The 13,651-nt window shown below is 55.0% G+C and overlaps 1 protein-coding gene across 1 annotated transcript in view; it reads left to right on the top strand.

Annotated features, from left to right (window-relative positions):
* The window catches only part of LOC119113679 (organic cation transporter protein), a 19,589-nt gene extending 6,902 nt beyond the window's left edge, over positions 1-12,687 (top strand). Inside the window, exons 3-12 of the mRNA XM_037237963.1 lie at positions 1-101; positions 823-926; positions 1,895-2,049; positions 5,725-5,893; positions 6,212-6,341; positions 7,672-7,784; positions 9,042-9,262; positions 9,945-10,126; positions 11,694-11,830; positions 12,524-12,687. The exon at positions 1-101 is cut by the window's left edge and continues 140 nt beyond it. Coding sequence (XP_037093858.1) covers positions 1-101; positions 823-926; positions 1,895-2,049; positions 5,725-5,893; positions 6,212-6,341; positions 7,672-7,784; positions 9,042-9,262; positions 9,945-10,126; positions 11,694-11,830; positions 12,524-12,596 — 1,385 coding nt within the window. The 3' untranslated portion in view covers positions 12,597-12,687. The remainder of the gene's footprint in view (positions 102-822; positions 927-1,894; positions 2,050-5,724; positions 5,894-6,211; positions 6,342-7,671; positions 7,785-9,041; positions 9,263-9,944; positions 10,127-11,693; positions 11,831-12,523) is intronic.
* Positions 12,688-13,651: the final 964 nt, after the last annotated feature.

The following is a 13,651-nucleotide window of genomic DNA, read 5'->3' as shown; positions in this document are numbered from 1 at the left end:
CCGGCCTATGTGACGCGTCCGCCTTCGATAGCTCCCACAAGATGGCCTGCAGCCAGTACGTCTACGACAAGAGCGTGATGCATACCAGCGCCGTGTCAGAGGTTAGTATGTACCCCGTGGCGACCCCGCACTCACCGGCTATTCCGCCAGCACACGTCGGTGATGGCATTGCTGCTGTTCTGTGTAGTCATTTGTGCCGTCCAAAATACCAGAAAAAGTGTTATAAGGTAATTATCATGCAAAAGAGACGTGCTGTCTATGATATTTTCACACACACGCACACGCACACACACACAAACACACACACACAGACACAATATATATATATATATATATATATATATATATATATATATATATATATAAACTAGTGGTATATATAAACTAGTGGTATATATATAAACTAGTGGTATTTGACAATATAACCGAGCACCGATGCCAACAAACCAACAATTTTGCATTTCCAAGACGTAACGCCCGGTTGGCCAGTTGGGCGCGCCTCTCCAGGTGTCTATCGGCCAGCGCAGCTCCACACCTGGCGGCTGTGATGCTCTATGACCCGTTTATGTACCGCTCCATGTGCCGCTCCATGTGACGCTCCATGAGACGCTTCATGTGATGCTTCGTGTGACGCCCCATGTGATGCTCCATGTGGCGCCCCATGTGACACCCCATGTGCTGCTCCATGTGATGCTCCATGTGCTGTTCCATGCGACGCTTCGTGTGACGCTCCATGTGACGCTCCATGTGACGCTCCATGTGCCGCTCCACGTGTCGCTCCATGTTCCGCTCCATGTGACCCCCTTATGCCGCCGCTTTCAGTTCTCGCTGACCTGCGGGCGGGAATGGCTGTCGCCGCTGGCCAACAGCCTCTACATGGGCGGCATGCTGGTGGGCTCCCTCGGCTTCGGCTACATCTCAGACAGGTACGGCACTGCCTCCGTGGTCGTGGGTGCCTCCGCGATGGACTGCCCCCGTGGCCGTGTGTGCCTCCGCTATGGACTGCCTCCGTGACCGTGTGTGCCTCCGTGACCGTGTGTGCCTCCGCTATGGACTGCCTCCGTGACCGTGTGTGCCTCCGTGACCGTGTGTGCCTCCGCTATGGACTGCCTCCGTGACCGTGTGTGCCTCCGTGATGGACTGCCTCCGTGACCGTGTGTGCCCCGGGCAGATGGGGCGCCGGGATTTTTTTGGTGCGATTTTTTTCGAAGTTTTAATTTTTAACTTTTGTATTGCTTTGTGGAGCTGCTCGTGGATTGGACTGGTTCGTGCCGCTTGTATTGTAGTGACGATTTTGTTGATGATGTGTTTTCCCTGTCGATTTTTGAACCACCTGTGATATGCCGTTTACCCAAATGTTGATACCGGTAGCTTCACAGGACAAAATGTGCTGCGCATGCGCACCCGGTTAGTGCGCTGACCTCTCGTCCACCTTTCAAGACAGCCGTAATTATTTAGCGGCACTTTTTCTATCCTTTTTGTCAAAGGCAGTAGCCATCTGCATTACGAGATAGCCAAGGATGAGTGTCTTTTTGCCGCTATAGGACGTCGTCATTATTTTCTGACCGGTCGCATTGGATGATACTGATGAATGACAGCAATACGGTGCGGTAACCCATTGATGATGACCCGCCCACGTCACTGATGGTGACCCACCCGCGTCACTGATGATGATCCGCCCACGTCACTGATGATGATTCCCCCAGTTCACGGATGATCAGCCCACTTACTATTGGTGATCCGCCCACGTCACTGGTGATGACCTTCCCACGTCACTCATGGGACGCCGATGAGCGGTGCTGCTGGTGACGTCATGCGTGCTGCCGATGACGTCAGGTGTGCTTCTGATGACGTCACGTGTGCTGCTGATGACGTCACGCGGCCCGGACGGCAGGTTCGGCCGTAAAGTGGCCCTGATGCTGTCACTGTCGGAGTTCGGCCTGGCTAGCCTGGTGACCGCCTTCGCACCCAACTTCGGCACATTCGCCGCCATGCGCTTCCTCACCGGCGTCGGCGGCATGGGCACCTTCATGATCACGTTTGTCATGGGTGAGTGCATGTGGGAGACTCTGCTCTCTAGCCGACGGCGGTGTCATAGGCGTTGAGTTAAATCATTCCCTGTGACAATGGCCACGACGTGTCCATGTGTGACCATTCATCAAGGTGAACGACCTCTCCAATGTTATTGCATTGATCAATAACAATAGCCCATTCTCCCCAGCCCGCTCTGTTCCGCTGTTTACGACGGGTCCGGCTACGGTTGCTGTGTAGTGCTGAATGCGCTCGGTTCTGGGCATGTTGGTCCGATGATCGAATCCCGGCCGTTCCATTGCCGCATTCCAGGTGGCACCGCCTGAGGAAAAATCTTGTTTCCAAATGGTCTGGTCTCGGGAGCCCGCAGGGCGTAACCACCTGATGATTATCGTACCGGATAAGTTTATGAGTGTGCCGACGCTTTGCTGTGTTGTCTTTCAAGTAATGTTTTGTGTCATGGAGGCTGGGATAAGAAGCCTCTCAACTGCTGTCGGATGTAGGTTATGATTTAACCACATCAGTAACAAAAACACGACTAGACCATGACGAATCTAACACCACATGACTGGGAGTTTTTGTCAAGGGATCTCTGAAGTACGCGATGCTCAAAGTTACAGCTGTCATTTCCGAGAAATAACGAGACACAAGACCACACTTTGCCATGTGGGTTTTTATTCAGTGAACACGCGGTACGTGTCGATTTTTGCATGGGTCTCGATTCAACTCACGAGTATTTTGTTTGAGTGAACTTCTGGGATCAACACCCACACTATGCAGGGATAGTAGCGTGAGGCCTGACCCATCACCATTGCCAACATTTGTTTGATTAGCATATTGTCGTCGTTGATAGTTTTGCATGCAATATATTGTAGAGGAGGCACTGGAACTATATAGCACCTTAATTTTTCCGAGTCGTTTTTGTCAGCATCTTACTTAAAATTCACATCAGCTTCATGGAACATCGCAATCGACAAACCCCTCACGACACTATACGAACGACGTCCTTATCACACGGCTGCTGAGGTCATGCGGCGGTGAGGGCCCAAAGAGGTGTCGATCATCTATCTGAGGCATGACCTGACATCCGCCACTCCCTCCGGGATCCGTTGGAGACGGCCGGGCCGCTCGGCTCGGGTGGCCGGCGCCGGGTCCGCCCCGGCTGAACCGGACCGTTGTCACCGGAGCCGCGTGGAGCGGGCTGTAAGTGCCGGCTCAGCGACAGGCGCCGGCGCCGGCGGCCGTCCTGACCCCGTCCGACTGAGCCCGGTACCCGCCCTGGAGACGTCACCCTGACCCCGTCCAACTGAGCCCGGCTCTCCACCCGGGAGACGTAACCCTGACCCCGTCCAACTGAGCTCGGCTCTCCGCTCGGGAGACGTCACCCTGACCCCGTCCGACTGAGCTCGGCTCTCCGCCCGGGAGACGTCACCCTGACCCGTCCAACTGAGCTCGGCTCTCCGCCTGGGAGACGTCACCCTGACCCCATCCAACTGAGCTCGGCTCTCCGCCTGGGAGACGTCACCCTGACCCCGTCCAACTGAGCCCGGCTCTCCGCCCGGGAGACGTCACCCTGACCCTGTCCAACTGAGCTCGGCTCTCCGCCTCGGAGACGTCACCCTGGCTTGCGCTGCACTCCACCGGCCTTCTTGAGTCGATATTGAAAATTGCAGTCGGAAAGAGATGCCATCTTCGGGCGATTTTGGCGTTAGGTTTTGAATTGTTGCGTAATATTGCTATCAAACTCACAAAGAATCGAGTTATCCGCTCATTTCGGTGCCCCTCTGGGCTTTGGCGGAGACTGTCTTGTGTTCATGGCACATGTGCTGAGGTGGATTCGACGCACTGTCGTCGGCCGCCTCGCTGATGTGCAGGGCCGTGGCGCTTGACTAAAGCCGTCCAGCCTGGCGAACGCACAACATTGTAATAGACATGGTCAACGGTCAGGATTTATGAGAATCTCGTCATGAAGACGTCACACGCTTCCTTGATAAATTGGCTTTCCGTAGATCTCGCAATGGCCGACTGTGTTAGCTGCAACGCTTAATGTTTACATTGCGCGACGCTGACCTCCATTGAGTCAAGAGACCTGCCTTCTACCTGGTTGATGGCAAAAATCCACGAAATTGCCATAAACAACCAGCGATTAAGTGGCCCGTGGTTGATCTGTACATGCAGTATTTGCGTATGAGACGTAACTGGTACGACGCACGTAGAATAAACCTAAATGGCGAAAGCCCGGACTTAGAAGCTGGTCATCTTTGCACTTTGCATCTGCTGTGAATCCGTTCTGAATCCGTTCTGAGTCAAGACGGAACGTTCAGAGGTCGGTCCGAGGTTGACCCGTGGGGTCAGGATAGCGAGAAGGCTCGTGTCTGTCTCAGCCAGCCTCACAGGCCTGTTGACCCGTGAGCTCAGGACAGCGAGACGGCTCGTATCTGCCTCAGCCAGCCTCACAGGCCTGTTGACCCGTGAGCTCGGGACGGCGGGATGGCTCATATCTGCCTCAGCCAGCCTCACCGACCCGTCTCCTCACGCTCGGTTACATCGTGCTCTTCGGCGCGTGCGCTGGCGGTACTCTCCAGCTTACGGCGGGACCTCGGCCCCAGCATGTGAACATGGTCGGGCTCGCGTGCCAGCTGCGCTGGTGGTCGAAAGGCGTGAGTTGCCACCATGCCGCTTCACTCAGCCTCGATCACATCCCGCTTTGTGACGGGGCGTAAGATCGCCGATTGACCAACAACGAGCGGCGGTGCCGATGCTGGTGGTGCTGGTGGTGATGCTGGTGGTGATGCTGGTGGTGTTGGTGGTGATGCTGGTGGTGCTGGCTACGTACCATCTGTAGTAGGGAAAAACCAGAACGGAACATTAATGAGTGCCGCACGACGAAATGTCTCTTCCGGCGGAATCGTCCGTGCCCAGAGGAGCTGAAGCTCAGTATTAAGTCCGTGGCGTACATTCATCATTTTGCACAGGGGAGAGATCTAGCTAGACCACCGAAAAAAACGTCTGCACACCTCAGCCGCTCTTCCAGGTTGCACTCTCAGCGATGTGGTTATGGCGGTGGCGTCATCTCCAGCCATGCTAGTTTGGATGTTCCAGTGCATAATTTCCGTATGTTTAGTTGCATTTTTCAGATTGTACATAATTGTATTTTCGCATTTGGGTATTCTTGTACTTTTGGAAGCGCTGGAAATGTAAGGTTTATATAACAAGCGCGTTGCAGAAGGGCGCACCGTGTGCATTAAAACATGGGCATTGTTAATGCGATTCATGCAGCATGCTGTGATAATCGCCTTCCGGGAGCGAAGCACTCGTGTGATCCCTAGCTGTGGAGATGACATTCAGGGAACTGGAACGATACGTTCGTGTGATCCCTAGCTGTGGAGATGACCTTCAGGGAACTGGAGCGATGCGTTCGTGTGATCCCTAGCTGTGGAGATGACCCTCAGGGAACTGGAGCGATGCGTTCGTGTGATCCCTAGCTGTGGAGATGACCTTCAGGGAACTGGAGCGATGCGTTCGTGTGATCCCTAGCTGTGGAGATGACCCTCAGGGAACTGGAGCGATGCGTTCGTGTGATCCCTAGCTGTGGAGATGACCTTCAGGGAACTGGAGCGATGCGTTCGTGTGATCCCTAGCTGTGGAGATGACCTTCAGGGAACTGGAGCGATGCGTTCGTGTAATCCCCAGCTGTGGAGATGGTCTCCAACAACGTGCGAACGTTCTGCGGCTTCGCCATTGAGTTCTTCTTCGCGTTCGGCGAGTGCATGGTGGGGCTGTTCGCCCTCTTCGTCAAGGACTGGTGGGCGCTGCAGCTGGTCATCGCCGTCCCCATCTTCGTCTTCCTCTCCTACTGGCTGTAAGTTCTCCACCCGATTGCAGCTGGGGGGGGGGGGGGGGGGGCTGTGCGACGCACGTGCTGTATCTCAGAGTGCGCCGCTCAGCCAGCTGGTAATCGCAATCTTTCCACGTGTGTAATCGTGAACGATGCAAATCGTGCCAAAATAGGTAAACAACCTGATACTTAAGGACCTTTTACCGTCACCGTAATAAAATAACCGAATAAAGCTTGCGAAAACTATCCACGTGAGCTGATGATCTCAGGTGGAGAAAAGGTGCTCTGACAGGATACCGCACAAGCTATTGCAAACGATCCCCTGACCTGGTCCTCGCACAGGTTTGTGCCGGAGTCGCCACGCTGGCTGGCCGCAGAGGGAAGGCAGAAAGAGGCAGAGGAGATCCTGCGCAAGGTGGCCAAATTCAACGGCACAGACTTTCCTGAGCACTTGACGAAAATTCCTGGAAGGGTAAGTATGGGTTAAGTCAATACATGACATGTCAGGATGACGCCTGCGTGCTTGCGTACTTTGCTTCGACCAACCTTGCGTACTTTACCAACGTTGCGTGCTTGCGTGCTTTACTTTGACACTTGCCTTGCTTTATAAGGCGAAGGTGCAGTTAACTCTACATCACAGTTCATCTGCTATGTCATATGGATTTCTGCGCACCTCTTGTTCGTTCTCTTGCTCTAGGGATGTTAATGTGCTTAAGACGTGGCTCTGGGCTGGAAACAGTCCATAAACAGCAAGCTGCGTATCTCAGGCCCTGTAAGAACCCTCCTCCTTTGCCCTGCACCCATCCGTATCCTGCTTTCCTTCTCTCCCCCCCCCCCCCTTACTCCCCACCCCCACCCCCCTCCCCCTCTTCCGTCTCTTCAAGCATCTCAGACCGGATTCCCAGTGGATAACTCATCGCCAGTGTCTTCGTGATCAACCTCTTGGGCCGGATCGCTATATATTTTACCGCCCGTATTTGTCCATTTTCTAATGTATCCATACCGACAAGTCTTGTGAATAACGCGTGGCTTCTTTGTTTTTTTTTTCACGGACTGCACATGTTCTGCTGTTGGATCGATCCTGTCTTTCCTTCGAGTTTGTCGGATTTTTGTTCTTTAGAAGCCTATTAAAGAAATAGGCACAGTCCCGCAGATAATGTTTTGTGTTAAGGTGTCGCCTTTGCCGTATAACATCACATACCAGATGTTGTTTGAACCCATGCTTCACCTGTGTTAGTATGAATGTGTCAGGTTTGTGCGTCTTTAACAATGGTGCAGCTCGACCAGTTTCAAATTACTTGCCGCTGTATGGCGGTCAAAGTTGCGCGCAAGCTGTGCACTGAGCTTAGAGATGGTGTAAGCACCCAGCGACACGGTGGATACTCATTACCTCACAGACCAACATTCATTACGTTGCGAATATTCGCTGTTCCGCGTCTTAGTAGTATAGCATAAGACCCAAGTTCGCAGGGGTAGGAACCTTGGGTCACAACGGTAAGTAACGCACAAGTTCATGACGAAAAGCACCAGTCGACTCGCTCCCACGCCTGTGATTTACGGGCCTGGAGATGCGTTCTGTGTCTCTCCGGTGTCCCTGTGACATTGAACAGTGCGATGACCTGGGAGCGCGTGCTGTGTCCGCCCGGCGCCCGGCGCGTCGTGCGCGTGCGCGCCGCCTGCGCCGGCGGCGCGGGCGCCGTCAGTGCTGTTGATGGCGCGGTGCGCGCTGATGAACGCATGCTGGCGCGGTGTGCTGTTGATGAAGCGGCGGTCAGCGGTGTGGTGGCGGGCCGTGCCCTCAGGGCTCCGTGGCCGCCGACTCTGCCGCCTCCAATGCCCGGCCGGCTGCCACCGTGCTTGACCTGCTCAGGTCGCCCGCCCTCCGATGGAGGACGCTCATCGTGCTGTACCAATGGTAACACCGGGGACCCGCCCGCTGGGCCGCGCTGTCACGGGCTAGGCTGCGGTGTGGTGCTCTGCAGACCCGTGTTGTTGGCTTCCGGCCCTGGGGCGCCGCGGCGGCGCGGCCGAGCGCTGCGCCTCGGCAGCGGTGGGCTGCTAACTCGTCCCGTAGGACGCGGGCCGTCGTCATTGGGGCTTTACGACGCACTCAGCTGCTGAGGCTATATGGCGTCGGCTGCCTCTCACCCTGGCAGGAAGGGCCCTACACGCGCGTCATGCTTAGACGAAGTCCGGAGGCGTTAGTGGACTGCGTCCAAAAGGCCGCGTCACTCCTAAAGCCGTGACGTGGCAGATCAAGGAGAGTCACGTTTTAGACGCTTGCGGTTTCACGGGGCATAATTTACCGGGGTTAATGCTCGGAAGACTTGCGCTATGACGCTTTATGCCGCCAATAAAGGCCTTCGCCGGATTAAAAAAATTGCCCAAGAAATTCGCGATATGGCGTGTTAGAAATGACTGGTCTGTAGCTTGTCACAGTTTGAGCGCGTGGAAATATCCCATGCTTTTATCCACCACTTACACTTGAATTTTACAGCTCCAAACAACACGCACACACAACACGCATATAATGCTTCCTTTCGTTGTGTGCGCACAGCGCTCAACTAAGTTGCTGGGACAGTCGTGCAGTGAACTCAACAACCATTCGATTTACTTGTCCTATTGACCAATAACCAATGCGGAAGCCTGCTTCTGTTGCCGTCATTTTGATGCTTCTCGATTCACGCAATTTCTCCTGGTTCTCTCAGACATCAGTGGGCAAATTGGGACTTCTCCTTTGCCCTGAAGAACCGCATACGACCCGGTGCTTTTCTCCCGACTGCCGGCGTCTGGAAGGGCCCCGATATAGGCACGAGCATCTCTCGCAAGTGGCTCGCTAGTACGCCAGTGGCCCAGGGCATGCTGGGGCTTTGAGCGGCATGGCACGCCCAATGCTGCCAAAAAATCACTTCGGTTTCCCAAGTGGGACAATACGACGCAAGCAGATTTACATTGCCCGCTCATCAACGATTCATCAAACGACGAGCGGCATCAAATAAATGTTCTTGATCGCGTATTTTGCTGACGGCGCGCTCTGTCATGATTCTGTGTTTTCGTGACCGCTAGAGCAAACAATCACTGCATTCTACACCATTTCAGGCCCGCCCGGTCGGGATCCTCCTTGGATCCGCCCTGCACTCCACCGACTCGCTAACACGCGCCGGCCCGGCAGGTTCGTCACCGCCATGGTGTATTTCGGCCTGGCCATGAACGCCACCAACCTGGGCGGCAACGTCTACGTCAACTTCGTGCTGGTGCAGATCGTGGACTGGCCGTCGCTCTTCTTCTGCATCCTGCTGCTGGACCCGTGGGGCCGCAAGCTCTGCACCAGCGTCTCTTTCTTCCTGAGCGGCGCTGGCAGCATTGCCAGCGGACTGGTGGCCGGCGGCGAAGGTCAGCTTCATACTGTGTTTGATAGGGGGCTCTAGTGGCGCTATTTCTTCCCTGGGATATATTGTGTCTGCACTTTACCCTACCTTGCTGTGTCCTGGGTCCGCAGGCGGGCTCATGATTATTTGCTCTCATGATCAGTATGCGCCCCAAGCTTTAGCGTCTTCCCTTCGTGAGCATGCCCACCATTCACCTTTTTGGACCGCGTCATCTTCAGGTGTTGTTTTTCAACTTTAGTCACCGCATTTTGATATAATTGATTTCTGGAATCAAAGCCCACGCTAAGTAGGGCTTACTGCTTCAGCCCTGACCCCACCATCCGATTGTGAAACTTAAGTCCAACGGCATACTTATATGGCTGTAGTTCAACGTGCCGTAATCTTTGCCACGGTTCAGCCAACCCCGAAATCAGGAGCTTTAGGTCTCTCTTCACGTGCAGCGATGTTCACGCATCATGGGTCTCGGGCATCACAGCGCTCGTGCACTGCATAGGTAGCGCAGCAGCAGTTACAGCTGGCGCTGCAGTCCCTTGACGAACGCTGCGGACGGGACTAGCGACGCTCACCAGCACCAGTCCCATCGCAACTGCGCCACCTTCCTCCGCAGCACCAGCACCGTTCGCTACCTAAACTGCCACCGTGTCTATAGCGCACCGCTCTACGCGCCCACGCGTCCCCCTCCCCAGGAATGGAGACGCTCACAGTGGGCCTGGCCCTGGTCGGCAAGTTCGGCGCGGCTGCGACGTTCGCCATCGTGTTCGTGTACGGCGCCGAGCTGTTCCCGACTGACGTGCGGAACAGCGCCATCGGCATGTCTTCTGCTTCCGGTCGGATCGGATCAATCCTGGCGCCGTTCATCGCCAGTCTGGTACGGACCGGAAGCCTGGGCTCGAGCCTTCGCTGCACGGGCTGAGTTTGTGTCACTTTGGCCTTGACCTTGATCCGCCAGTGTGGTACGGACCGGAAGCCTGGGCTCGGGCCCTCGCCGCGCGGGCAGCGTTTCGTGTCGATTTGGGATAAAACCTTGATCCGTCCTTGACCTCTCGCCCGTTGTGGCTCGTGACGCTTCGCCCGCTTCCAGCTTGCAAAACGATACGTGGGGAGAGTAGGTGGGGCTTTACGGTTTGCGTTGCTTCAATGCAGTTCGCTGACTTGCTTGACTGTCAGCCAGTCAGAGTTAACGCCGCGTGCGAGGTTGCACCAGACTACCAGCAGAGGTCATGCAAGGTCGCGCCAGGCTACCGTCAGAAGTCATACGAGGTCAGCTTATCGAAAGAGACGGTCAGCCAAAATGCTTTGTTACGCCCATATGCGAGTAGACTCAATGGTCTTGCTTGGTGAGTCTTACTAATCTTACCCGCTTGGCTAGTCTTAGCTGGACTATAATCAAGCCTTCAGCTCACGCCCCGTACCGTTTCACCCCATCCGGACAGTTCGCCGTCTGAAAGCTAATGTTTTTTCAATCACTGATCACAGGCTATTGCAGTTTTCAACATCAAGTGGTAAATTTAATTAAAACTTGTGTGTTCTGAATTTTAACACCTGCATGTAAGCTGTCTCATCAAGCAAACTTTTCCTGCAAAATTGCAGTGTTACAGGATTGGTGTCAGATATCAGCAATCAGAGCAGGTCGTGACGCAAAACTAACTAAAATTGCGCAGCGAAGGCGAATATAATGGCTGCAACGTACCAACAGATCTCAAGAAGACGGTCTTATCCACAGGCGCGTCAGAAATTGGTTGGAAAACGACCAATGTCACCATTTCGTTAACCACTCTTCAATACAAGACTCTGTGACTGGACCGGAGAGAAATTTGACTATGAAAATATACAAATTATACAGGCCGTAGCCCTACTTATTGTGACCAATTTTTACCCAAGCAATTCCTCGCACCTTGGTCACAGTTGTGATCGTTGATTGAAATTGCCAAGCATAACCATACTTACAGCCGGCCATTAAGTAATCTCCATACATGAAGTTCATGCAATGTTAGTTGTAAATCAGCATACGAGTGTTACAGCAGCGGACTTACATCGCCAACTCTCATCAAAGAAATACTTTTCGAGGCAGCTGTCAGACCCTTGGCGATCGGTTGCGGACGGTGCTCGGCTTCATCAGCTAGCCTTTGGCATCATCTACATGATACCAACTGGCAACTGTCGCGTCTGTTATCGCTTATCGCTACGATTGGAGAGGGAGCTGCCCTACCTCTGGAAGATCTAGCGTAGGCACCATGCCGATACATGGAAACGAGGCAAAACGCTTGTTGCCCAGCGCGCTTCCCGAGAGGCTTGACCTTCCTGCGTCACGACTCCTATCAAAAGCGGAAGCGCATGCTGACCGCGTACTGTTTGTACATGCGTGCTGGCAGTGGCAGGCGCGGCTTGGCAGTCTGCGATCCTGCACGTGACGTCTGCTGCGTCCTCGCCCCCAGGGCACAGAGAGCCAGGTGCTGCCCATGTCCATCTTCGGCGTGCTCTCCCTCATCGCCGGCCTGGTGACGCTGCTGCTGCCGGAGACGTACGGCCAGAACCTGCCCGACAGCATAGAGGAGGCCGAGAGCTTCGGAAGGTGAGCAGCGTCCGACGCAGCCTGCCGACAACATTCAGTGTACCGGGAGCTTCGGTAGGTGAGCACAGCGGCGTAGGAGGGCATTCGGCAGGTGAATACAGCGGTATAGGAGAGGTTCGGTAGGTGAGTACAGCGGCATAGGAGAGCTTTGGTAGGTGAGTACAGGGACGTAGGAAGGCGTCGGCAGGTGAGTACAGCGACGTAGGGGGGGGGGGGGGGCATTCGGTAGGTGAGAACAGCGACGTAAGGGGATGTTCGGTAGGTGAGTACAACGGCGTAGGAGAGCGTTGGCAGGTGAGCTGCTCTGGCTGCTATGGCGAACGACTGGAGGGCTCCGCTACCGGTCACAGCTGTTCTCGTGTTATGTGAGAGTACGACCTGCTGCTGTGTGGGGCCGAGTGGCTGGAGGTGTTGTCAGACCGCTAAAGGTTCATTACTTAAAATGATTCGCTTGGTCAGTCTTATTTTCAACTCCTTCGCGTACTGAACATGGCTGTACAATTTAACGGAACCTTTATAGCCTCGTTTGCTTTGTCAGACTGCGAAAAGCTACAAAGGCGCTTGTTTGGTATGGCCTCTTTCTGTTGTCAACGGCTGCTTCACCATGTGCCGACCTGTGTTTCGCGCCGACAGGCATTGCCCGGTCAGCCCACTCACGTCACATATGACGTCACTGGTCTTCGGCTGTTTCAGGGACCAGACCATCTGCTTTGTGCCCTGTTTGATTAGCCGGCGTAAGGCACAAGGCTCCGCGTCGGCTCAGTGAGCGGCCATCTCGGCCGCCTCCCCGCTCCCGAGCCCCGGCGACACCAGAGGAGCGGTCAGTCGCGGCCGCCTTCCCGCTCCCGAGCCCCGGCGACACCGCGGGAGCGTCCAGTCCCGGTCGCCTCCCCGCGCTCGGGCCCCGGTGACAGCACGGGAGCGTCCAGTTCCGGCCGCCTCCCCGCGCCGGGGCCCCGACGACACCACGGGAGCGTACAGTCCCGGCCTCCCCGCGTCCGGGCCCCGGCGACACCGCGGGAGGGGCTAACCCGGCCGCCTCCCCGCGCCTCGACCCAGGCGGCATCATGTGATGAGGCGGTGCCCGGCGCTCTTTGAGTCAGCCGGGCGACTCGCTGCGACGAGTCACCGGGGCGGATGACTGGTTTTAGTTGGAAGGGTGGACTTCACTGCAACCTGCGGGTGAGCCTCCCCTCGTACTGAAGTTGAGCTCGCCTGTACAACGAGCCCGCGCAAAACTTGAGACACCCAATCAACACAGAACATGAGAAGAGGATACCACGCGCAAGGACTATCGCGCTATTTCTCCCTCACTTCCCTGACACGTTAAATCCTCATCAAATTCCGAAATCACGTGGACCAACTTTGGGGAGAACCCAGTGTTACGGGCACGCAAGGATAAACAGTCTGTGGCTGCACTTCTCCACTTCCCCCTCCATGGCTTTCCACATGACATCCGCGCCGCGGCGGCACACTTGCCCTCGGGTGATGGCTGCACCGCATGTCCGCGTGGGCTGTTTCGGAGGGAGCCGCGTGGAGTTCGAGGGCACTGACCGTGCGTTACGACGTGTCGATACTGTCCATTACTGACATCACTGAGACTGTCCTTTACTGGGTCGATCAATCAAAGTCCGTCGTGTGATCCTGATTGAAATGCGCTGATGGCTGTATATAGTTCGGCAGTTTCCCATAAAGCGCAACAATAAATTACCCATCGATTTGCGGAGACGCTGAAAAGTTCGGAAGTTCTACCCCAGTTCTGCCATTGTTCGCTTCAAATCAAAGACAGACATTGTATATATTGCTGTGTACTCTGTATTG

This window comes from Pollicipes pollicipes, unplaced genomic scaffold (genome assembly GCF_011947565.3).
Source record: "Pollicipes pollicipes isolate AB1234 unplaced genomic scaffold, Ppol_2.1 Scaffold_7262;HRSCAF=8765_pilon_pilon_pilon, whole genome shotgun sequence".
Taxonomy (NCBI): Eukaryota; Metazoa; Arthropoda; class Thecostraca; order Pollicipedomorpha; family Pollicipedidae; genus Pollicipes; species Pollicipes pollicipes.
The sequence above is the reverse complement of the archived record's forward strand: the minus strand, read 5'-3'. Positions and strand labels throughout refer to the sequence as shown.